The sequence below is a fragment of the Podarcis gaigeae genome (assembly GCF_964106915.1).
Source record: "Podarcis gaigeae genome assembly, chromosome: 11".
Taxonomy (NCBI): Eukaryota; Metazoa; Chordata; class Lepidosauria; order Squamata; family Lacertidae; genus Podarcis; species Podarcis gaigeae.
This window is the reverse complement of record NC_139687.1, coordinates 49,245,994-49,272,332: the sequence shown is the minus strand read 5'-3', so window position 1 is coordinate 49,272,332 and position 26,339 is coordinate 49,245,994. Positions and strand designations below refer to the sequence as shown.

General features: G+C 44.0%; 1 protein-coding gene and 1 long non-coding RNA gene across 7 annotated transcripts in view; one reads left to right on the top strand and one right to left on the bottom strand.

The window, feature by feature from the left end:
- The window catches only part of PDZD2 (PDZ domain containing 2), a 230,729-nt gene that overhangs the window by 30,043 nt on the left and 174,347 nt on the right, over nt 1-26,339 (bottom strand). For all 6 annotated transcript variants that reach the window (XM_083702529.1, XM_083702530.1, XM_083702534.1 and 3 more), the window contains 7 exons: nt 7,393-7,513; nt 6,428-6,573; nt 5,882-6,001; nt 4,791-4,905; nt 4,090-4,163; nt 3,454-3,679; nt 1,493-1,610 (listed from right to left, as the gene is read on the bottom strand). In XM_083702529.1, the coding sequence (XP_083558655.1) occupies nt 1,493-1,610; nt 3,454-3,679; nt 4,090-4,163; nt 4,791-4,905; nt 5,882-6,001; nt 6,428-6,573; nt 7,393-7,513 (920 nt within the window). The remainder of the gene's footprint in view (nt 1-1,492; nt 1,611-3,453; nt 3,680-4,089; nt 4,164-4,790; nt 4,906-5,881; nt 6,002-6,427; nt 6,574-7,392; nt 7,514-26,339) is intronic.
- Nucleotides 1-26,339, top strand: part of LOC310827222 — a 324,002-nt gene that overhangs the window by 210,608 nt on the left and 87,055 nt on the right. The gene's annotated exons all lie outside the window — the stretch shown is intronic.

Genomic DNA, 26,339 nt, shown 5'->3' with positions numbered 1-26,339 from the left:
AGTGATCGCCAAAAAAGATATTGGGAGTTTGAGGTGATTCACATCCAAGGACTGGCTGAGCACATATCAATCTGTCCAGGCCTTAAGATTGGCCATAGAGGTTCTTCCTGTAGGCCTTTCAGCAGAGCCAATTAAACAGGAGGTGAGGCCTTTTCAGTGGTATCCCTGTACCAATGGAACTCCCTCCGGTCTTTATTTATTTTTACTTAGCAAGGTTTATGTACTTGCTTAATCAAACGTATAACTAAGCAGTTTACATAAAATAGTATGACATGGTCATTTTTTAAAAGCTGTGAGGAAAGTATACCTTGAAAACACCGGATAGAATAAAATTAGAAAAACAGACGGTTTTAAAACAAACACAATAAAATTATAGTTACAGATAGGTAGCCGTGTTGGTCTGCCATAGTCAAAACAAAAAAAATTCCTTCCAGTAGCACCTTAAAGACCAACTAAGTCAGTTCTTGGTATGAGCTTTCGTGTGCATGCACACTTCTTCAGATACCTGAAGAAGTATCTGAAGAAGTGTGCATGCACACGAAAGCTCATACCAAGAACTGACTTAGTTGGTCTTTAAGGTGCTACTGGAAGGAATTTTTTTTGTTTTGACAATAAAATTATGTATCTGAGCAGGCTTGCCTAAAGAGAAAGATGTTTAAAAAGATGCTGAAAGCAGTACAAGAAAGGTGCCTGACTAATATTAATAGGCAGGGAGTTCCAGTGAATGGATGCTGTCACACTAAAAGATTCTCTCAAGTGTGCAATGAACACTGTGTGCCACATGTAAAAGGGGCAGTTCCACAGACTGAAGTGGTCAAGTGGGCACATATGGAACTGGACAATTCTTCAAGGAAAGAATTGGCCTCAGGCTTTAATATCTTTTCACTTCAATCTGCTTTTAGTTAAAGATGTTGAGCTATATTTTAAATTATGGCTGCTTTTCCTTTTTATATCCTATAAAATTCTTTCATTTGTTTTATCTGGACTGCTGGTGCAGACTAGGGTGTGTTTTCTGCTGTGGTTTTAGTTTTACGTGTGTGTGTGTGTGTGTGTGTGTGTGTGTGTGTGTTTGGGCTCTGAAAAGTGGAATTTTTAAAAAAGGGTGCGGGGGAACAAAAATAAATAAAAGCAAAACAAATTCTATCAATAACCCCCAAAACAGCCCTGTAAGGCAGGTCAACATGATTATTCCCATACAGTTGTACCTCAGGTTAAGTACTTAATTCGTTCCAGAGGTCCGTTCTTAACCTGAAACTGTTCTTAACCTGAAGCACCACTTTAGCTAATGGGGCCTCCTGCTGCCGGAGCCTGATTTCTGTTCTTATCCTGAACAAAAGTTCTTAAACTGAAGCACTATTTCTGTAACCTGAAGCGTATGTAAACTGAAGCGTATGTAACCCGAGGTACCACTGTACATTGGAAAAACCAAAACAACCACACCCATATTGACAGGACACTGACATCAGCATAACAATATTTGTGGTTGACTAACCTTAACCTTCCATCCATCTTTGCCACTGATCCTGGGGCCAGGCTGTGGATATAAATTCCTGGAAGGCTGTTCTCCAGCGTGAGACAGCAAACACCAATGCCCAGCCCAACACCTGGTTCTGAAACAAAGAGCAAAGATTGAACACTGCCATTACTGCACTCTTTATTGCAATAATCACAATGGACACAGGCAATTATTACGCTTTCTTCTTTATAGGCTACTTATAAGACTGTGTATATGTTAATTTAAAAAAATATGATCAGAGGGTGCAAAAACCTTGTCCTAACAGGTCACTGGGTGCTTCCAGGTAACCTGGGTGCTTTCAGATTTGTTTGCAAGAGAGAATAGGTAAGTTAGCTATTTAATGAGCATATATACCAACTCAAAACCAAGACAAAATAAACACAAACAAATAAAGGGAATGAAATATACTTGGAGTCGAGAGTGGATTTCATGCTGTTTATTCAGCTCATAGTGGTGAGGAGGAATGGAAGTTCCCCCAGAATGCCTGCTTTATATACATTATTTACACAATGGGCCCCACGTGATTGGCTAATTCCGGGATTCACCTATAGGCCAATCAGGTTGCGGATTCACTTCCACCTGGAGCTGGATTGGGTGGTTCCTGTGGACCAATCAGACTGCTGCATTCTGGATCCTATTGTTCTAGGACCAATCAGACTGCTGCATTCTGGATCCTATTGTTCTAGGACCAATCAGACTGCTGCATTTTGGATCCTATTCAACTCAGTACATAACAGGGGGGATCCTTTCACACATGAATAGTGTTTACTTCCTCTAAGCGTGGGGGTGAAGAGTCAACTCTGCAGCAAGCATGTGTTGCGCCCTTCAGCTGAGTTCCCTCACACAGGTCAGCTTGTGGTAGGAGTGGGATTAGTTCAGCCGCTACAACAGCTCACACAGCGAGGGGTAGCTGCAATGTTAGCTTTCTGGCAGCAGGGGTCGCTGCCACCAACTGGGAAGGAGAAGGGGCAAACAGACAGCGAAGTCAGAGGTTTGCGGGTGCAACAGCAGAAGCACTGCGTTGGCTCTGCTGGTGCGCCATCACAGCCCCAAATTTCCAATAGGGAGCAGCAACACTGCTTCTGGGATGTTAGCATTGCGTCTCCACTCCCCAGATGAGCTGCTGCTTCTGGTACAGCAGCAGGTATATGATGCTATTTCTGCCTGTCTCCCTTGGCTTCCCCCGCAGAAGGTTATTAATCTTTCACCACTGATGTGGTATGGTAAAGGTCAATGCAGCTGAATGAGGTTGCACCTCTGTCTCCCTTGCTCTCCTTACTCCTTCACACCATAGCTGTCAACTTTTCCCTTTTCTTGCGAGGAATCCTATTCGGAATAAGGGAACTTCCCTTAAAAAATGGGGAACGACAGCTATGCTTCACACAGAAGAGTGTTTGGTCTTCTGTGGTTTCCTGGTGGGTTAACCCTGCCCCAATTCATCAAAATGTGAGCCTCCATTTTCACTTAATCCAAGACTTTACCCTTTACAGAGAAAAGCACGTGACTGAAGAAGAAAATCTGTTGCCAAAGAAGAAAACCTGCTGCCAATGACACGTTTGCAATGGATGAATTTGTTAAATTTGGCCTCTCTCTGTTTCTCATTTTTCCAATCCTAACTTCTGTTCTCCACACTTCCACAGCAGTTTGCAATCTGAACTGCAGCAGAATGGAGACTGCGCTAATTGTGACGAATACAGGTCAGAAAGGAAACAGCTGTCTTCTTACATCCCAGCTGAGACTGTGCTCAGAGGCACTGGCTCTGGTTGGTAGATCTCAAGGTTATAGTAAAACTCAAACTTTAAGTCTGCCTACTCTAAAGTAGGCACAGTAACATTACCGTTTTGGGGTTCCCCACCCTCCAAAAAAGCCCCATTGCCTACAAGGTTTCTGTGATCTTCCACAACCCTTTGTAAATAGTAGCCAAAGTTTCCTCAAACCTTTATTGAGAGTCACTTCCATGACGATCCTGTCCTTGGGACCAGGCCCCTTACGATTTGCAGGGGAAACATCTCCATCTTCGCAGCCAGGCAAAGGAGGTCCTGTACTGGCAGTAGAGCTTGGGGAGCTGGAACGGCTCAATAACGTAGGCGTTGGACATGGCGTAAGGCTTGGGCTGCGAAGCCTGGTTCGTACTGTGAGGGTCACCACGCCTTTCTTGAGTTGCTAAAGAAGCAACAGTACAGTCTGTTATGTTTACCATTATGTTTATTATTCTAAATATATTTATTTCCCATTTTCCTTTCATCGTGGAACTTAAGGTGACATTATTATCCCCTGATAAAAACCAAGGCCTAGGACAGACATCTAAGTTAATGTTGCCAATGCAAAACATAAAAACATAATGTGAGAATCTAAGATCCCTACAGGATCAAGTCAATGGCCTATCTAGTCCAGGATCCTGTTTTCCCACGGGCTCAGGAGAAACACGGCTCCTTGCTCATCTAAATGAAGCCACCATGTGATGAAACCAAGATCCAGACACGTAAAGGGCAGCCAATTTTGGGGAGAACCCATGTTTCCGCTCCAGCACATCATCTGCTACCGCTGGAAGGTCCCGCCTGAAGTTATGTTACCTTAAATGTTTGAATGGCTTCCTGGTGAGTCAGTCCTTGCAAGGACTCTCCATTAACTTCAAGGAGTTCATCTCCTGGAAAGGCAAAACAGGCGTTAATATGCAGACAGAAGACAAAGTGCTTATCCTGAGAAATATGAGCAGGCTCCCTGGTGTGTTTCTGGTTTCTTGTCATAGAGTTGGAAGGGTTTCCTAGAGTCATCTAGTCCAACCCTCTGCAATGCAGGAATCCTCAGGAATCCATCACTGAGGGGAGTGCCATTCAGCGTGCTGTCCACCTGGGACTCCCAAGCCTACCCCGAAGCCAGTGGCCTTCCCCCCTTCCCCTTTCATTTTGACAGCTTGGGGGAGGCTTGGGAGTCATGGGCAGGAGGCATGCCATTGCCCCCCCGCTCCTGGGTGGGAGCCTCCCCTGAGCTGTCAAAAGGAAGAGGGAAGGGAGGAAGGCTGCTGACAAAGCGAAGCAGCTCCTCCCCACCCCCCCGCCCCACCCCCGGGAAGAAGCCTGCCATGAGTGGCTTCCTCTGCCGCCACGGGCATCTCACCCCCTGGGACGCTCACCCTGCCATCATGGCCCCAACCCTGGGTTGACAGCATGTGCGCAGCTCCAGGTTGCCGGAGCAGCTAGCTATTGCCTCTGCCTGCAGTGTATGGCTTCATAAGCTGAACCGGCAGAAATCTCTTCTCTTGCGCTGCAAATACCTTCTTTCAGTCGGCCGTCAGCAGCTGCAGCCCCATTTGGGAAAATGGTCTTCACAAAGATGCCCATGCGTCCCCGGGCAGAATCCTGCCCTCCTACAATGCTGAATCCAAGACCCTGCAGAGTATGGGGAGGAAGAGGGTGGGGAGGAGAGGAGTGGAAAACTGAAATGTTAATTCATTTTAACCTTACAAGAATAAGCGGAAATCAGCTAGGTTGAGCACCCAGTATGAAAATTGGAATGGTGTAAAATAGGAGATGTGAGATTTACCACTTTTTTAAAAAAAAGGAAAGCATTTTTACTGATATTTTCAAGGTGCATATAATACGGAGCACATACAACAAACAATGAATAAACAACAACCCAAACAAACCTGGAGCAACAAAATACCAACTCAATTGTCAGAAACTATGTTTAAGTCCAAGCAGTTTAAATGTGCTGGTTATTAGTACCAATATATGTGGGCGTAAATCATTCCAGTGCAATCCATGAGTTTGTGGCGGCACCATTAAAGGCACTTGCCTTTAAAATAGCACCAGCATTTTCGAATTGGCGCAACTGGTATTCCCAGAAGCTACATTTAAGGGCATATGTAAAGGTAAATTGGGGACGCAGGTGGCGCTGTGGGTTAAAGCCTCAGCGCCTAGGACTTGCCGATCGAAAGGTCGGCGGTTCGAATCCCTGCGGCGGGGTGCGCTCCCGCTGCTCGGTCCCAGCGCCTGCCAACCTAGCAGTTCGAAAGCACCTCCGGGTGCAAGTAGATAAATAGGGACCGCTTACCAGCGGGAAGGTAAACGGCGTTTCCGTGTGCAGCTCTGGCTCGCCAGAGCAGCGATGTCACGCTGGCCACGTGACCCGGAAGTGTCTCCGGACAGCGCTGGCCCCTGGCCTCTTGAGTGAGATGGGCGCACAACCCCAGAGTCTGGCAAGACTGGCCCGTACGGGCAGGGGTACCTTTACCTTTACCTTTAAAGGTAAATTAGAGTTAAGATGGGAATATGATTTGTAACCTATAAACTGTAACTTGGAATTCTATTAGTACGCCTAAGTTTGACAGACACTAGAGACGTTCCCGTTTGCAAATAATCTTACCTTGCCTTGCCCCTTCATCAGCACAATGTTGGAAATAATAGATGGCTGGGTGAGTCGCCACGGGTATTCAACCTGCGCAGCACTTAAAGAGCGAGTAGATTTCTTAACAATATGGTATTCCTGGATAAATGAAACAACCACAATATTTAGAAATAAGCCAAAACTGTTGCGTCGCATTTGTTGTTCCCCAAAGAGGCTTTCTTTCGTTCTTTCTTTTAGTGTTTGCTGTTCCACGTCCCAAACATTTGGCAATTCTATGTCTAGTCTTTACTTTGAATTCAATGATTTAAAATTTGTGAGCGTCTTCAGAAATCTTTTTCTGATGAGGTGAAGTACCCGAGAGTCCTTGCAGGGAGGTATCAACCCAATGCATGTCTCCAATACTCTCCCCCTTCTCACCTCACCTGGATGCGTACCTGAAGACAGACAGGTGTCCCTGTGTTTAGGACATTTTTTCTTTAACCCGCAACAATGAACCATGCTAAAATTGGGACTAACAGGGGGATTCCTTGGTGATTTAAAGACAGTAAACTGTGCAAACCTCACCTGTCTGGTTCCTGTGTCCAAATGCTGTGGGAGAGAATGTTTTCTCCCTCCCCGGGAATATTTCATGGCTATTTCATAATTCACATCTCCATTTTCCACTGTCAACTCGTCATCTTCGCCTACGGATTCTAAACGCGTTGCCGCCCCTGAGGGAAAACCCAGAGATGCCGTTTATTACACACATTTCAAAGCATCTTTTAACATCTGTCAGTTGTGATGGGATCAGGTACACTGCTTTTAACATTTTGCATGCACATTCAGAAGTGATTGATGGGAAAATTTCCTAAGTCATATAAACAAATGATGATAAATTTTATCTTCATCTCTAGATATTTATAGAGACACACACATCCAAGTGGGTAGCAATAATTTATCCCAGTAGTCAGAGATGCAAACCACCATTCTCAAAACACTTTCAGAGCAGAGTCTGAACACTTTAAGGGTTTAAAGGGTTGCAGTCAAAATTAGTATCAAATAACAAAGTATGCTGGGTATACAGCTTATAAGATTTAGGACTAATCTCACATTATGAGTTTCAGTTTGGCAAAAGCAGTTTATTCTTAAAGTCAGCAGTATCTCTCCAGGGTCTTAGGCAGAGTTTTTGCTCATCACCTATTTATTACCTGGCTATTCTTTTATCTGAAGGTGATGAGGACTGAACCTGGGACATTCTGCATGCGACACATGTGCTCTGTCCCTGAGCCATGCTCCCTCCCCCAATGGAAATTATAGTTGGTGGATGGGGCCAGAGCATTGCCTTATAGGTTAGTTCAGTTGGTTAGAGCGTGGTGCTGATAATGCCAAGGTCACCGGTTTGAACCCCGTATGGGTGCATATTCCTGCATTGCAGGGACTTGGCCAAATGATCCATTGGGTCCCTTTCAGCTCTCTGATTCTATGAGAGCCTTTCTTAACTACATACTCTAAAATCTTTTATTCATCCACTCAAATGACATCAACTGTACCTTGGGATCTGCTCCTGTACTTCAAGATCCCACTTCCCAGAGTTGGACTCTGACAGTTTTCTTTGGATCCCTCTGTACCAGTAGGATCTGCAGGGTTATCTGGATCTGTCAGATCTGGCTCCTGAAAACAGAAGGAAAAAGAATCCAGTTATGTTCTTGGGTCAGGTCATCATTTCCACAGTCGGGTTAGCCATTATCCTACTGAAGCTAAAAAAAAAATAGGCAAAAGTCGAATCTATTGCTGTGACAAAGGTATACAGAGGCTTCTAACCATCCACTTGTTTTTGTCCTGGCAAGGGGCTTCTGCAGTTTAGAATGCAGGAACCCACTGCAAGGTGACGGAAACAGCCGTGTTCCTTCCCAAATTATAGACACTGCGAGCTTCATCAGAATGAGGAGTAACATAATCTCTGTACTTCAGTTGTACTTCGAGTCAAGGTGAGGTATGAAGCAACGATTGACATTATTGGTATGTGAAGCTGTGACTGCACTTCTGTAGCCTGGTCTCTGTGTATTATAATAATGTGTGTGAAAGAGTAAACAAAACCAGCAGTGCACTTAATCCTCATCCACAGCCTCAACTCATGTTTTAGACCAGGCCTGTCCAACCTGATCAGCAACTCTGGTCTCTCCCCCTAAGAAAAGCTGAACAACTTCAACTCACCCACCCCATAAAAAGCTCAACAATTCTGGTCAATCCAATGGGTAGTTCACTGCCAGTTTATTATAGTGGGAGTAGCTCACAGTCTCTTATAAATTGGACACCCCTGTTTTAGACCCTATGTGGTGATGCCCCGATAAGTCTTACATCTTTGGCTCATTCACAGGTTCCTTTCTACAGGCAGGATAACTGCTATACCTTAAAGAGAGCTATGTACCCACGGTGGGGAACCTTTGGTTCTCCAGATGTTGCTGAACTACCGCTCTCATTACCCCTGGAAATTGTAGTTCAACAACACCTGGAAAGCCAGAGATTCCCCACTCCTGCTGTGTGCTATAGGCACTTTGTCCCTTTGCTGCCTTCCTCTGGACCCATTCCAGTTTATCCATTTCCTTCTTAAAATGTGCTCTCGCTCCTCTGAAACTGTTAGAAAGCAGCAACTGTCTAGGGTTGCTGCTAAACTCCCAGAGCAGCCAAAGGAAATTCTGCCTGATGATGGCTTCATATATTCATTCCTCCTGCGTGGGAAATGGATTAATTACTTTGTACTACATTAAGGGCGGCATAAGTGATCTTCCTACACTGTGAAAATTGAATTGTGATGCTGTCACACGATCATGTTATGGGCCTGTGGCAGGAATAAACTATGTACACTATGCTCCACAAATTGCAATGTATCTGCTGTTTCCTACATTGTTTCTTGTTTATTTTTTTGTAATTAAGTTAGATCTTTATGCTATCCTTCAGTTAAACATTTCCAGTTTGATTCTAATTTGATCTCAGTTGGTGGAAAGGTCCTTACAAGAAGGGAATACTTCTGTTTAGATTATTATGGCATGGGGATCTACAAAATGATACAGCGGAACCACAAAAGCCTCAGATACAGGCAGTGCTGGATTTATGTATAAGCTAAACAAGCTATAGCTTAGGGCCCAACTCTCTTGGGGCCACCCAAAAAAAATTAAAGAAAAAAACTGGGCGTACATTTCCAAAATAAGATAAAAACAAAAACAAAACCTACATGCAGCAACAGTGTTTTGTGTTGTGTAGGCTCCTATGATGTAAGTAATGGGCCCCGTCTGCTAGCCTGCTCCCTAAAATATCACTGGTTTGCTCCTTTCTATATATAGGGTGCCTACATTCTGCATGGACCGGTTGCATGGCAACATGCGCAAATGGCTTTAGGTCCATAAATTACCATATAGCATATATTCAATACAAAAATACAGTGACAATTTGTTGTTGACGAAGGACAGCTGGACATATAAAGGGCCTCATTACCTTCAGTAGCGTACAGCCTCATCAAAATTAAATCTGGCCCTGGATACAGGCTAAATTGCATGTTAGGAGGTTCTGGTGATGGGTTTGTTAAGAAACACCTTGAAGGGCCATGGCTTAGTGGCAGGACATCTGCTTTGTATGCAGGTCAGTCCCATTTTCAATCTCTGGCACCCCCAGGTAGAGCCCTGGAGAGCTGTTGTCAGTCACTATAGACAGTATTGAGTTTGATGGACCAAAGGTGTCTTCCTAGGTTTAACCACTGTGGTGGGAAGGGAGCAAACTGACAAAGGGCAATGTCACTGGAGAAGAGGTTGTTTACCCATTTCCTGCACTATTTTCCTGGTTGAAATCTCTTCCTTCCGTGTGAGCTGCTGATACACTTTCAGGGCACACAAAAAAAGGGGGGTGATCAAAATGTGTAAATACACAATAAGCACAGTTACAAATTATTAAGAAAATTACAAATACATAAATACGCAACACAGTGGAACCCTGGTTCTCAAACAGCTTAGTTGACGAACAAATCAGAACCTGAATGCCAAAAACCCAGAAGTAAGTGTTCTGGTTTTTGAATGTTTTTCGGAACCCAAACGTCAGATGTGGTTGTTGGCTATTGCTTCCAGGGTGCCTGCACCAATCGGAACCTGCGCCTTGGTTTTCAAACATTTTGGAAGCAGAACGGACTTCCGGAACGGATTATGTTCAAGAACCAAGGTACCAATGGATCCATAAGAGAAAATCACTAGGCAGCACAATACAAACTCCCAACCAACATAAAAGCACACAACCGCTACAACCATCTACCACCTCATACAATATACCTGCCAGCCAACAACAACAGAATCATACCACACATAACACACCCCAACTCATGGCAAATAACCAATCAACACTGGTGGAAGACACAAACAAACACCAGCATCACCCTTGTGTTGGCTCTGAAGGTGGCCATGAACTCAGTCATTGGGGGGAAACACCTAGCAGCTCCATGTTTGTCCTCTACTTCAGCACTGCAGATGTAGCTGGTTCCAGTCATCTGCCTCTGGAGTGGAACAGTAGTCTGGATTGCAAAATGGGCTGCTTCCTACTGGCTGATCACTTTCAGCAGAGAGCTGCAAGGCTCCCACTAGAGACATGGAATTGCCATGCTTCGTTCATTCATTGTTTACAGAGCATCCACATGCTACCATCGTCCAATCATCGTCCAGTTGAATTTTCTGGGTGCTGTTCCATCTCTTCTCAGATGACAAAAACTCAACGTTTTCCAAAAGAAAATAATAGCAGCGCAATCTCAACAAATGCAGATGCCTTTAGCATTTCTCTTCCAAAAAAATTCAAAGGGCCTATCACAGCTCAGGACACCTTCAGTATAATATTATAACATTTTAATCTTTTAATTGTCACTAAAATACTTTTTCTGATTATATATTTTTTGAAAGAAAGATTAAAAAACAAATTCTTTTTCAGTCACTGCTGTTAATCCTGTTGCTAAAATGGCAGTGAACAAAAATGTGTTGTTTTTTTAAACACACCTCAGCACTATTGTAGCATAGTGTCGTAGCACCACAGTAAATTACTATTATAACTCTGTGGTGTTTTAGTGCTACACATTTCTTTTCCTATATATAAATATTTTAGTGTTAATTTAAAATATTGATTTTTTAAAAAAGTAAATAAATGAGGGTCATAAATGGCACCCATCTCAAGGCTTATAGTACATGTGTGCAGAATTTCAAATGCCCCCGCCTACAAGCTCTATGTCATGCCCATGGGTGTGAGTGGAATAAAGCAGGGTGCACAGTTATCTATTTTAGTTATTAAATTTGTATCCCACACGTCCTCCTAAAGGAGTCCAGGGTGGGAAACCCACAAGTGATAAAACATTTAAAAACAATTGCAGTATAGATCCAGTCTAGGAAACATCTCTCTATAAAAGGTTGGTTGGAAGAGGAAGGAAAGTGACGGATTGGGTACATAAGGGGTTAGATAATCTGTCAGGTATCCTGTCCCCCAACTGCATAAGGCTTTATGCACCAAAACCAGCACACTGAACTTAGTCCGGTAGATGCTAAATACTCTGAATTACGTTCTGAAGTATGATGTTTATTTATTTTAAAGCATTCTAGGCCCACTTAATTTCCCAATGGAACTCAAACTGGCTTAACCAATCAGATCGTCACAGAATAAACAACAATAGCCACCCCCACCCCCCAAATTAAACCCAATCAGAACATGCATGTAAGAAGCAAAACAAAACTCACAAATTCCAAAGCACTAGTCAGAAAATCTCGACAACAAAAGGATCATTCAGTCCAACGGCCCTTTTCAAAAAGCCAGGTCTTCATCAACCACCTGAAGAAATATGATGATAGCTCCTGACTCACTTCGCTCATTGGGACACATAGGGCAGAAGATTGGGAGACCACCAGTAGGTGGAGCCAGAATAAAGAGCAGGTAGAGTTATAAATAATTCTAGTTTTATTCGCCATCTTCCTCCCTGTTGTGGACGAAGGACGACCCTGAGATTAAGGAGGAGGAATCAGAGGCAGTGCCACCCACTGGATTGGAGGTCAGTAAGAAGTCAGGAATTTGAGGAACAGCTGAAGGCAAAAGTTGATGAAGCAGTGCCTCATTTGACATAATGGACCAGTTCCAATGCATGACTACTTTTTCCTCTTCGTCTTCTACAAAAGACACACAAAGCATCTCATACAGGTATTTTACAATGTTCTAATTGGCGTGCTGGATTATTTGCTTTGTTCCAGATCTCCATAAAATGAAATATTATTAGGCACAAAAGTAAGGTAATATACCTGTGATAAAACACTATGTGGTTGTGAAAAAAGGATCAGGGGCATGAAGTTTATTGTACATACTGAAGCTTTTCTACTTTCTGAAAGACCCAGATTTCTTCCTGCTTGGAAAATAAACAGAAACTCTACCCATTAAGCTTGTACAAATTTCTCATGGGCCCCAGTTTGTAATCCTTGGCTACAGAAAGGAGCTGTGGTGCCACAGTTCAATGAAAACGCAACTCTTGTCTTATTCTCCCAGCCACACATGAATGTAATCTTTTTACAGACTGCCCCTCTGCCAAAACAGTAACCATGCCATTCTGGGTTCCCTTGCTTTCCAGGAAGTGCCGCTTATTCCGCTCTGAATTCATATTGCTAATTGAAAACAGTGTTTCCCAAACTGCATTCCAGAAAATTCAAGCTGCCAAGGAAACCCCAATCAGGGGTTCCTGAAAGAAAAGTTCAGTAACTGTGGACAAACTATCTGAAAGGACCATTTTGCACCACTACTGACCGTTCTCTTCAATATCTGGCTGCAAACTGTTCTTGCGCACATGTAACACTATCAGTTGCTGCACTTCTGGTAGCAAAGCCATGGTTTGGCTTAGAAGGATATACCAAGAACTATTTTCAACAAGAACTCCAATTTCTTTAACGATTACTATGGTTTGGCTTAGCACACCATCCAAACCGTGAGCCATGACCAATGTTTGTTCTTGGTCTACAAGGTCCACCATTTGAAGGACTGTCGGAAGACAGCCCTCTGCTTTAAAGCATCCTTTATTTCAGGGATGTTGGAACATGTGGTTCTCCAGGTGTTGTTGGACTACAACTCCCATCATTGCTGATCTCTGACCATGTTGGCTGGGGACGGTGGGAGTCTGGAGGGCCACAAGTTCCCTAACCCTGCTCTGTTTAAACAGGGATGTCCTGTTTAAGTCAGATTTAAACATAAGGATCCATAAGAAAAGAGAGCAGGTCTCCCGAATTTGCTCCTCAAAAGTTAGCACCCAGAGAACCAATTGAGGAAGCACACAGGTCACCTAGTCTTGTCTTCCCCATTATTGTGAGACATACTATACATCTATTTAAATTATAGCAATGGTTTCTAAATTTGCATCTATACATAGAAATTTGAATATGGAATTTTTATGCAAATCTTGTCCTCTTTTCTTGTGAGGCAAAGTGGCTGCCCTATTAAGGGAAGCCCTGCTGTAAGCAAAATGATCTCAGCAGGGTAAAAGAGTGAGGCCTTTAAAAGATCCAGTAATGTGTGACTATGCCCCCCGGTTTGAGTGTCGATTACTAATTCTGGGGGGCAGAACAGAAAGCGGAGTTTGCGGGACAAAATGGCACCAAACCAGAACTTTGGCACCAGTTTGCGGTCAATCAGACAAGGTTGGTCCCCAGTTTGAGTGACTTACTTTGCGGGGGGGGCGGTGTGTGTGCACAAAATGTGGGTTTTGTGGCACAAAACTTTGGTGCCTCTTTGGAGACCATCAGACAAGATTGGATTTTTTGGCATTAACTTGTGACCCCGATTTGCTATGTAAATTCCTCAGTTTGGGGTGGGGGCATGAAACGCAGGGTTCATGGCACAAAACTACGACTAAGCTTTGGCATCAAATTGGGGGGCATCTGAAATTTCGGGGTCACGCTTTAGGCGAACTGCCTTTACATTGCCTTTTTATGCTGCCTCTTTACGCTGTGGATTCCCTTTTAAGAAAGTGCATCAACAGTTTTCATTTTGATGAGGTTCTAATCTTCCATAAGGAGGTAGTCTTTTTTTTTTTTTTTTTAAGGCTATTATGTTTCTAAAGAAATAGGATTCTGGAGGCTGAATCAATGTTATTGCAAATCTAAGACAGCTGATCTGTTTACTTGCTTCTTTTCCTCCTTCCTTTACAGTATTTCCAGTAACGATCTCAAAGGTGGAGCCAGCTTATTTCTATCGCTGCCGCCACTTCACCCAGTTGTGCCACTAGCCAGAAAAGCATATCTCAAAGCTCATTGTTCCATGGGTCAACCAACTCTTTGTTTGCATGTAGGAGGTCTCAGGAAATACAGGCTTCTAAGTGGCCTCTTAACAGTTCTTAGCAAGAATCTTTTAAAGTTCGGATTTGTTTACTTTGCATTTCCCCCTATTCAGAAAACCACAAGGGCAGTTCCAGCGATTGAACATTAATCTTGCTTCCTGATCTTTTCTTCTGACAGACTTGCAAATAAAAGGTTCCCATCACTTTCCTTTCTAAACAGGGGATGCCATGTTTATCATTTGTCCTCAGGTAGAGATGCAAAAACAAACATACAGGCATCTTACAGTATCATCCCTTTCGTCATTTCCCCCAATCTCTGGCATGCAAGTCTACCACCATTTTTTTATTTTAAGGCTCTTGTGTTAACACACATCTCTGTTGGGTACCTTGGTGCGTGAACCTGCCACCCACTTTTCCCTTTAAACACACCTCCTACCTAAAGAGGAGGGGAATCTTTCCCCAGTAATAAATCAGGCAATGTCCTTGAACATTATTGAATTAAATTTTAATATGGCACGTTCACATGTGAGGGTTCCCAAAAGACATGTGTGCAACACTTAGGGGTCATTCAGACTTCCTTCTGTGCCATGCTTCCAGGCACAGGTTTGGGCTTTAAAGCTCCATGTCTGAGGATTTTTATTTTTGGTCCCAGTGCTTTCCCTGGGAAAACCTGCATAAAAACTGGGAAAAACTGTCTGCAGACAAATGTCAGCTCCCTTGGCCTGTAAAGCGAGACGAGCGCCGCAACCCCAGAGTCATCTGCGACTGGACTTAACCATCAGGGGTCCTTTACCTTTACCTTTTTGGGACGCGGGTGGCGCTTTGGTCTAAACCATTGAGTCTCTTGGGCTTGCCAATCAGAAGGTCGGCAGTTTGAATCCCCACGACAGGGTGAGCTCCCGTTGCCCGGTCCCTGCTCCTGTCAACCTAGCAGTTTGAAAGCATGCCAAAAAGTGCAAGTAGATAAAATAGGTACCGCTCCGGCAGGAAGGTAAACGATGTTTCCGTGCACTGCTCTGGTTTCAGTGTTCCATTGCACCAGAAGCGGCTTAGTCATGCTGGCCACGTGACCCGGAAAAACTGTCTGTGGACAAATGCTGGCTCCCTCGGCCTGTAAAGCAAGATGAGTGCTGCAACCCCAGAGTTGTCTGCAACTGGACTTAACTGTCAAGGGTCCTTTACCTTTATCTTTTTACAGCTGAATCGGAGCACATGGAAACCGACTTTTCCATGGATATCTGCTCCAATTCAGCAGTAAAATGCAGGTTTTCCCAGGGGAAAGCACCAGAACAACAAGCAAAAACATAAAAACCACTCCGACACAGAGCATTAAATCACAGAGCTGTGCCTGGACAGTGCAATTCAAGAGGGAGTGTGGCTGAGCCCTTCCTTACACACGGCAGTAATTCTGATGGCATGATCCCACAAAGGTTGGAAGCAAATAACACCAACACACACACACACACACACACACAACTTTGCAAGTTCCAGTCTCATCTAGGAATGCATGAACATTCTTAACTTTGACCTGAAATGGTGACGTCTATTCAAGCACCTTCAAGAAACTAGCTAGAACCTTCCTCTGTTGCAGTCTCTCCTTTCCCTTTCCCTTTCCCTTTCCCTTTCCCTCCCAAGGGCCTGGAAGGGGAAATCCTCAAATCCCCGAATGAAAAGTAATACTATTTGCATCCCTTTCTACATTTGAACCTCCAGGCCAAAGGTTTCCCCCACCCCTGCTTTAGATGCCGCAATCCCCACTTGCAGCTCTCTGTTTAATCCATGTCAAGGCATCAATGTGTAGCTCTCAGCTTCATTCTTGCCCAGACAAGACTCCAGCATATGTGACAGTACAACTTATTGAATTTTTAAAAAGGATTTTTATTTATACAGCCAAGAAAGAAGAACAATGCCAGAGGAAATAGTCCTATGTAAACTAACCTCATATAGCTTTAGCACTGAGGACATCCCTTTCATGCCATCAAAGACAACAAAAAATATGAAAGAAGCACTCCCAAGATATTTTTCTGCCTGCCTTTTGCACTGTTCGCGCCATGATGCGCTCAGAGGAAAAACCTGCAATGTAGCACATTACTTTCCAAAGTATTTGATCTAAAGGCCCATTTTCAAATTATGTAGATGATGCTTTTTGAAGCACAGCATGTTTAAAATACATTTTTAACAGAGCCCAGTAGGGTTCAAATTGCAGTCAGCTGCAGTGTTTTTGCAGGAAAGCAAAGTGCAGATGCGATAGAACCACACATCAAGTGAAATGTTATTCTATTAACAACAGCTAGATTGCAGAGTAACATTAGTGTTCATTTTGTTTTAATATCTTGTTTCCAAGATCAGGTATTTCCACTAAAATTGATTGGTATATCCATGTGGCCTAAAAAGAAGGAACGGAAGATTTGAAGTCAGCATATCTAGGGAAATATGCCTCTCTGGGTAGGTTCATGCTGCCGCACATGCATGCCTACCAATGCCTAGATGAAACATGGGACACCCGTACCCAAATCTTGACCCAAATGTCCAAATTTGCCAGGATGTTGGGTCTGCATGCAGCTTCCCTGTGTGGTGAGCCTTTGAGAGCAGCAACTCACCACTTCTAAGCTGGAAGTAGGGAAACTTCCTTCCGCTCCATGGGCCAGATCCTTATCAGGATCAGCCTCATAGGTCGGCTTTGACAGGTGTGCCTGGAAGGTCATTGTTTCCGCAGGAATGCTGCTGCAAGCGCCTGCCAGAATCAGGAAAGGGCTTTGCATTGGACTCCCCTGTTGAAATGGTGTCCATGCAGACCCTGGAATCCTGCCTAACTGAGCAGGATTTAACCCCTGCTCATCAGCTGATGATTGGGGGTTGAATCCTGCTGAACTCATCTGTACCCTGCTCCACACAGCCAATACAGGATTTTACTCCATCCTCCTGCCCATCATGAGTGATGTCAGCTGATGGCTGGGTGAGTGTGGTTTGCGGAATATGGTCTTGCGAGTCAAATTAGACCCCATTGGTGAGCCAAGACTGGCCCACAGACCAGCTATTGCCCACCTCTGTTCTCAGTGAAGTACCCTCAAGCCATATACTGGCTCCATCCATGCAGGCTGGCCAATGAGACGAGTATAAAGGGGGTTCCTGTTTCAGCTGTTGTGAAAGACTTATTGAGCAAGCTCAATAAGACTTATTGGGCGCTGGCTTGGGAGGCGGGTACACAGTGCGCTCGGAACCAAGCGCTGGTGCTGGCTTGGGGAGCAGGGCACTAAGCGCCGGGTACCCCCTGTTCAGGGCAGTAGAGCCAGGAGGCAGGCCGCACCCGCAAATAAGCCTTGAATTTTAAAGCTGGGGCTTATTTGTGGGTCCGTCTTATATTCAGGCCAATATGGTATTTCGCCTATTTCCATGGTGCGATTTTGCTAAAATCTAGAGGTGTCTGAGGAGCTCATTCTTTGCAAATCTTGGTGCAAACTACGCTAATCCTCGACTCCCAGACTAATGTGCAGATCAGGAAGCCACTACCCATTGGATTTCATGCTCTTCCCAATGTTTTCATGCATTTCTCAAGAGACAGTGCACTTGGTGGAGAGAGAACACATTTTGGAAATGTGTCTTTTGTGAGAAAGCAGTATTTAAATATGTGTTTATTACAACAACAAAAATCATGAAGCTTTTCATAAAACTCAGATCAAAAGTAGAATAGCACAGACTTAGAATAGTAGAGTTGGAAGGGACCACAAGGGTCATCTAGTCCAACCCCCTGAAATGCAAGAATTTTCGGCCCAACATGGGGCTCAAACCCACAGCCCTGAGATGAAGAGTCTCATGCTCTACCAACTGAGCTGGGCTTGTAAATGAACACATGCAAAAACCGACACAGGATGGAAATAGTCTGAGTTCTCCACCCCAACCAAAAAACGTAAGCGGTTTATGGGCCACTCCTCACACAAGAAATGACTTTTAAACTTTAACCAAGGATATCTAGTTTCTGTTACTAAAAGCAGGGGCATTCCATCTCAGCAGGCCCACGTGAACTCCATGTGCAACATTCAAAACACTGACAGGCGAGGAGCATTCGCTCCATAAATTTATATAGGAAAACAAGCTTTTCAAGACTACAAGAACAGATGCAAAGGAACTTCTAACATCGTGGGTGTAGACATCCTAGCATGAAACATTTGGCTCAGTTTGTATAATTAGGCAGTTTGGCTGAACCTGTAGTAGCACAGAAAAACCAGAGGAGGAAGAAAGTGACTACCATCTCCATTCTGGGAGACTGTTCACTCATGCTAACTTATGGTTGGAGGATGGATGGTGGCTAACAGATTGAGGTTGAATCCTGACAAGACAGAAGTACTGTTTCTGGGAGACAGGAGGCGGGTGGGTGTGGAAGACTTCCTGGTCCTGAATGGGGTAACTGTGCCCCTGAAGGACCAGGTGCGCAGCCTGGGAGTCATTCTGGACTCACAGCTGTCCATGGAGGCGCAGGTCAATTCGGTGTTCAGGGCAACTGTTTACCAGCTCCATCTGGTACCCAGGCTGAGACCGTGGACTGTCTTGCCAGAGTGGTGCATGCTCCGGTTATCTCTCGCTTGGACTACTGCAGTGCGCTCTATGTGGGGCTACCTTTGAAGGTGACCCGGAAACTACAATTAATCCAGAATGTGGCAGCTAGACTGGTGACTGGGAGCGGCTGCCGAGACCATATAACACTGGTTTTGAAAGATCTACACTGGCTCCCAGTACGTTTCTGAGCACAATTCAAAGTGTTGCTGCTGACCTTTAAAGCCCTAAACGGCCTCGGTCCTGTATACCTGAAGGAGCGTCTCCACCTCCATCGTTCTGCCAGAACACTGAGGTCCAGCGCACCGAGGGCCTTCTGGCGGTTCCCTCATTGTGAGAAGCAAAGCTACAGGGAACCAGGCAAAGGGCCTTCTTGGTAGTGGCACCCGCCCTGTGGAACGCCCTCCTACCAGATGTCAAAGAGAAAAATAACTACCGAACTTTTAGAAGACATCTAAAGGCAGCCCTGTTTAGGGAAGCTTTTAATGCTTAATAGATTACTGTATTTTAGTGTTTTGTTGGAAGCCGCCCAGAGTGGCTGGAGGGACCCAGCCAGATGGGTGGGGTATAAATAACATATTATAATATTATTATTATTATGGTTTGGCTTAGTGTGGTGAACAAACCAGGTCAAGGTCTGGGAGAAATTTCTTTATCTGCTAATTTAATTTATACCTTACCCTCCCATCAAAACAGGTCTGCAAGATGGCTTACAAATGGATAAAACCCAAGGCATGTAATCTTTAAAATGTCAAGATACGAAACGTATCGGAAGAGTTGTTCCATATGTACATGTTTTTATATATCACATGCCCCAGGACAAGGTCTGGGCCAGGACATTAGCACTCCATTTCAGCTGTCCCCTAGGCAGGAACATCTACTTAAAGAGTGAAAGGGTTAGGAATTTTAAAAGCTTAACAACACAGGAAAAGGTCCAGTATGGCAGTGAAACTGTACACAAATCTCAGCAGAAAATGTCATTTTAACATCCTTCCTTCCTTAACCTATCTGTAGCACTTTAGAACTTCAGTTTTAAAAACACACAAATATCACATTCACATGAATCATCATGGTTATTTATTGTCATTAAACTCACTAGCCAAGGCTAAAGGGGAAGAGACAACTTAAGACAAATATGAGAACGTTATAGATCATTTTGGCTGTCTCAGTCCTGCAGTAAAAACTTTTAATGTGTTCCCATCCTTCATCTTTCCAGCCCAGGTTTTATTGGTTTGGATTATTTTTGCGTAAGTTTCAACGCTGTACCAAGCTGTACCTTTTGCCTTTGTAATAAAGAAGCACTTTCCTTTTTAAACTGCAGCTATGAAACTTTGTTGCTACAACAGGCAAAACAGTTAAATAAGCTGGTAGAGTAATAATATCTCTGTTAAACTTCTGTCTGCCTCCAGAGCAAATTTGCTGCTCTGTAAACCTTCCTGGAGTTGAAACAGACTACAACTTGGCTTAAAATCATTGGATCAAACAGGGGAAAGATCCACACCATGCATTTAAAGACCATCCAATGCACATTTAAAGCACATCCCCCAAACTCTGGGAACCATAGTACTGGGAATTGTAGGCCTGTAAGAAAAGTCAAATGCTTAAAATATCCTTTAAAAGGTAAAGGGACCCCTGACCAGTCCAGTTGTGGCCGACTCTGGGGTTGCGGCGCTCATCTCGCTTTATAGGCCGAGGGAGCCGGAGTACAGCTTCCAGGTCACGTGGCCAGCATGACTAAGTCGCTTCTGGCGAACCAGAGCAGCACACAGAAACGCTGTTTACCTTCCCACCAGAGTGATACCTATTTATCTACTTGCACTTTGACGTGCTTTTGGACTGCTAGGTTGGCAGGAGCAGGGACCGAGCAACGGGAGCTCACCCCGTCGCGGGGATTCGAACCGCCGACCTTCTGATTGGCAAGTCCTACGCTCTGCGGTTTAACCCACAGCGCCACCCACGTCCCTACAAAATATCCTTTAGATGCCCTCCAATGTATGTTGTGGCCATGCCCAGAGTCTTCCTCTAAAACTCAGTGCTCATGAAGGAAGTCTGCACATCCAATGTGCAGATGTGTGTCGTTTCATGCTACCTCCTTCCATGGCTAATTGAGAAGTTCCAGGGCAGTTTGTAAATTTTCAAGAAGCTCTGTAAGAAGGTTTGGTAGAAATACTGTTTAAACAACATGGTAAGATAAGATATATAATTAGTGCAATATACATTAAGAAATGTGAAGATTTGTGATAATTACGGGAAATTATCAGACATGTTGATGAAAGTCTAAAAGAAAAAAAGATGTGTGATGAGTTTTTGATGTTTAATGATGTTATAAATTTGTTTTTATTGGAAAATTAATAAAAATCATATTAAAAGGGTGGGGAGAAGTTCCAGGGCAACCTTCATGGGGCTAGTTTCCTTGTTATGACAGGAGACTTGTCAGAGCTGTCTAGTGCCCATTGGGATTGGCGAGGCAGAAGGCAGGTTGCCCAGTAGGCAGAGCCAGAAGCAATGGCACTTGGAGCCAACTAAGTCTAGTTTTGTCCCCATCCTCATCCCTGCTGAGTTCTACAAGGGCAACCCTAAGACGAAGGAGGTGGAGCTAGGGGCAATGACAGTTGCACTCAACTACTTTGGGTTTTTACCCTCAACCTCCCCCTTCTTAGTTCTACAAGGGCAATGCTGAGATTAAGGAAGAGGCAGTCTCGCTCCTTAGACCAGTTGCAAGCAAAAAGGCAGGCAGGTGGGGAATGACTGAAAGCAGACGGAAGTTGGTGGAGCATTTCGCCAGACACCTAATGGACCAGCCGCTATTGAATTGCACATGTGTGAACACCACCAGTCCATTTTTTGGGGAATTGGGGAGGGCTGGAGTTCCTCCTTCCCCGTCTTGCTTTCTCTGCCATCAGCAAGATTTTAGGTTTGTAGAAAGGACTACGATACAATAATCTTTATTGTCATTGTCCCATACAGAACAATGAAATCGAAAAATCTACATAAGACATTCAAAAACCAACAAGCCTGCTATCCCAGCTATCCCAACCTGGTTAGCCCCCTAAAAACTCTGATGCCCCATTTTTAAATACAATATACACCCATAGAGACTCTTTACGCTGCGTGTAAAACCAAAATCGCATTTGGATAGAAACTGTTTCTCAGGCGGCTAGTCCTAGTCTTTATAACCCTGTGCCTTCTTCCAGAAGGCAGAAGCTGAAAGAGATCATTTCCAGGGTGCGCACTATCCTGTGCTATCTCTGCAGCTTTCTTATGGCACCTGAAAGCATAGATTTGATCCAAGGTGGGAAGAGTGCACCCAATTATTCTCTCCACATCAGTTGAATTTATAGGTGTCATTGTTTCATCCTTATAAGCGTTCACTTAATTAAGTGTGATCTACTTATAAAATTAGCCCAAAGAAGGGGGCCTACCTTGGGCCTTTCCTTTTCCTTTTTCTCATGTTGTATCATTTATTTAATTGTAAGCTTTCAAGGCAGGCCCGTGGCGGCTTCTTCCTTTAAATAATTGTGTATGGCACATAGCTATTGAAGGCACTTTTAAAATAAACAACGTGTCCTAGGAAATAACATATTATTACGTTGTAAGGAGTGCTCTAGTTTATCTTTTCACAACGGATGTCTAAAGTCATCTGGGAATGCAGAAGCCAAGACCAGTTTTCTGCCTGGAAGGGGATGTTCCAAGAGAGATGCCTTGAAGGGCTTTTGAAGTTTGTCCAATTGCTTCCAAATGAAGGGAACGCAGTGGATGTAGCCTACCTTGATTTCAGCAAGGCATTTGACAAGGTGCCCCATGATATTCTTGTAAAGAAGCTGGTAAAATGCGGACTTGACTATGCTACCACTCAGTGGATTTGTAACTGGCTGACTGACCGAACCCAAAGGGTGCTCATCAATGGTTCCTCTTCATCCTGGAGAAGAGTGACTAGTGGGGTGCCACAGGGTTCTGTCTTGGGCCCAGTCTTATTCAACATCTTTATCAACAACTTGGATGATGGACTCAAGGGCATCCTGATCAAATTTGCAGATGACACCAAACTGGGAGGGGTGGCTAACACCCCAGAGGACAGGATCACACTTCAAAATGACCTTGACAGATTAGAGAACTGGGCCAAAACAAACAAGATGAATTTTAACAGGGAGAAATGTAAAGTATTGCACTTGGGCAAAAAAATGAGAGGCACAAATACAAGATGGGTGACACCTGGCTTGAGAGCAGTACATGTGAAAAGGATCTAGGAGTCTTGGTTGACCACAAGCTTGACATGAGCCAACAGTGTGACGCGGCAGCTAAAAAAGCCAATGCAATTCTGGGCTGCATCAATAGAGTATAGCATCTAGATCAAGGGAAGTAATAGTACCACTGTATTCTGCTCTGGTCAGACCTCACCTGGAGTACTGTGTCCAGCTCTGGGCACCACAGTTCAAAAAGGACACTGACAAACTGGAACGTGTCCAGAGGAGGGCAACCAAAATGGTCAAAGGCCTGGAAACGATGCCTTATGAGGAACGGCTAAGGGAGCTGGGCATGTTTAGCCTGGAGAAGAGGAGGTTAAGGGGTGATATGATAGCCATGTTCAAATATATAAAAGGATGTCACATAGAGGAGGGAGAAAGGTTGTTTTCTGCTGCTCCAGAGAAGTGGACACGGAGCAATGGATCCAAACTATAAGAAAGAAGATTCCACCTAAACATTAGGAAGAACTTCCTGACAGTAAGAGCTGTTCGACAGTGGAATTTGCTGCCAAGGAGTGTGGTGGAGTCTCCTTCTTTGGAGGTCTTTAAGCAGAGGCTTGACAACCATATGTCAGGAGTGCTCTGATGGTGTTTCCTGCTTGGCAGTGGGTTGGACTCGATGGCTCTTGTGGTCTCTTCCAACTCTATGATTCTATGATTCTATTCTATGATTCTATGAGTCAGGATATTAAGGCAACTTTTAACCATAGTTTCATATCCAGGCTTGTTTAGAAGCCATTAACCATAGTTGTGCTGGGCTCACACATAATAGCAAGCTGTGGTTAAGAGTTGAATTCCCACTTGTTCTGCCACTTGTGTCTGGGGAGCACCAATGCAGTAAGAAAAGGTCCATCTGTTCATGCATGATGCTTGTGCATATTCTGACTTACTAAGCAGGTGAACTAATGCCAGTGTACTAGAAGATGCAAAGATCACCAGTGTTGAAGCAATGATTCTTCAACAAAAACTTCGTTGAACTGGTCATGTTGTATGGATGCCTGATTATTGTCTTCCAAAGCAGCTACTTAAAAATTTAAAAATTTAAACTTAAAAATGGAAAGTGTAATGCTGGTGGTCAACAAAAGAGGTTCAAAGACTCTCTCAAAGCAAATCTAAAAAAATGTAGTATAAACACCGACAACTGGGAAACACTGGCTTGCGAGCGCTCCAATTGGAGAACAGCCTTTGCCTAAGGTGTCATGGGTTTTGAAGACACTCGAACTCAGGACGAAAGGGAGAAACGTGCTAAGAGGAAGGCACGCTTGGCAAACCCTCACCATGATCAACTCCCGCCCAGAAACCTATGTCCACACTGTGGAAGGACATGTGGATCCAGAATTGGCCTCCACAGTCACTTACGGACTCATTGCTAAAACCCTGTTTTGGAAGACAATCTTACTCGGCTACAAGTGATCGCCAAAGAAGAAGACTATGTGTAGACGGTGCTTCAAACTAGCTGGCTATTATTATTATTACAGTGGTACCTCGGGTTAAGTACTTAATTTGTTCTAGAGGTCCGTTCTTAACCTGAAACTGTTCTTAACCTGAAGCACCACTTTAGCTAATGGGGCCTCCCGCTGCTGTCGCGCCGTCAGAGCACGATTTCTGTTCTCATCCTGAAGCAAAGTTCTTAACTATTTCTGGATTAGCGGAGTCTGTAACCTGAAGTGTATGTAACCTGAAGCTTATGTAACCCAAGGTACCACTGTATTGATGATGATGATGATGATGATGATGATCCAATGGGCATCAGCCACCATGGCATATAGCCCTCAGCTGGATTGGGGTCATTGCTTATTTGTAACTGAACTTATCAAAGGCCAGAACATTAATCCTTGCAAAGAATTCTGCTCTTTGTCTCTCTCACACACTTCTTCAGCAGCTTCCACAATGGCTGCTGCTCTCAACTGCAGAAGAGTTTCCAAAACTGTACAAGACACCCTTTTAGGCAGGGTGTGGGAGTCCTACTTTCCACTAGAGAGTGGTTTTACTGAATAGCCAACAGGATAGGCATTTTTGGAAAAAAATGCAATGAATCAGCGTTATCACAAATGAGCAAATAAAGAGTTCATTCAGGTTTTTGTATGTGTGTTTAACTTAAACAGATTTTTTTTTTGTACAATGTAAAGCAAAAGAGAGCCAAAGATTTTGCAACACTGTAAAACTTCCAGAAACCAAATTCCCTAAAAACAGATGGTTATTATTTAAAAGGGGTGTTAGATTACACACATATATTGGCTATTTCAGCACCTGCAGGAAACAGACTTCTTGTACCTTTTGCAGCCCTCACCACTGCAAGGAACGAAAAGGGGGCTTGTTGTTTTTCATGGGGTTTTCCCATTAGACATTACCTTTACTGAGTTCAAGCCACAGTACTGGGTAATCCATATGGTTAGTATCAAGTGGGAATAACTTTTTTGCATTTATATTTTTTAAAATACACCCATCTTGTTTATACAGCTATGCTATACACTTTGTGCTTAGAAAATTTTTTAGCCTGATATCTGGATCTATCCCTAAAGGTAAAGGTAAAGGGACCCCTGACCATTAGGTCCAGTTGTGACCGACTCTGGGGTTGGGGCGCTCATCTCGCTTTACTGTCTGAGGGAGCTGGCATATATCTTCCGGGTCATGTGGCCAGCATGACTAAGCCGCTTCTGGCGAACCAGAGCAGCGCACGGAAACGCCGTTTACCTTTCCGCCGGAGCGGTACCTATTTATCTACTTGCATTTTGACGTGCTTTCGAACTGCTAGGTTGGCAGGAGCAAGGACCGAGCAACGGGAGCTCACCCCATCGCGGGGATTCGAACCGCCGACCTTCTGATCAGCAAGTCCTAGGCTCTGTGGTTTAATCCACAGCACCACCCGCATCCCTAAGTCTCATTAATTAACAGAAAGCAACGGTGTGGCAAAGCCCACAAACCAAAAAGACAGCTGCTTCGACTCAAGAAGAGAAAGTATGAAGTAGGAGCAGATCCAGGAGGAGAGGCTGGGTGCAAAAGCATGTATGCCCCAGTAATAATAATATCAATAATGTATTACTTATACCCCAACCATCCAACTGGGTTGCCTCAGCAATAAAATGGGGGTGTGTAGGGTAGATGGCACTGGAACATTCATCATGATTTGCTCACACAAAGCTTGCATGGTGGTTAGATTATGTCTGGTCTTTAGTGAGCATTTGTTCTGACTGGTTTGCAGGGAGGTTATATGACAATGAGCATTCATCCCACATTTATCGCAATTTGCTTGCAGGGTGTTTATACATGTTCCCGCTAATCATTTGTTCATCCCATACTTTTCAGTGCATTTCCCTGTCACTCTCCAAACTGCAAAGAGGCATTCTTAAAACATTGATATATATATTTTTACACATAG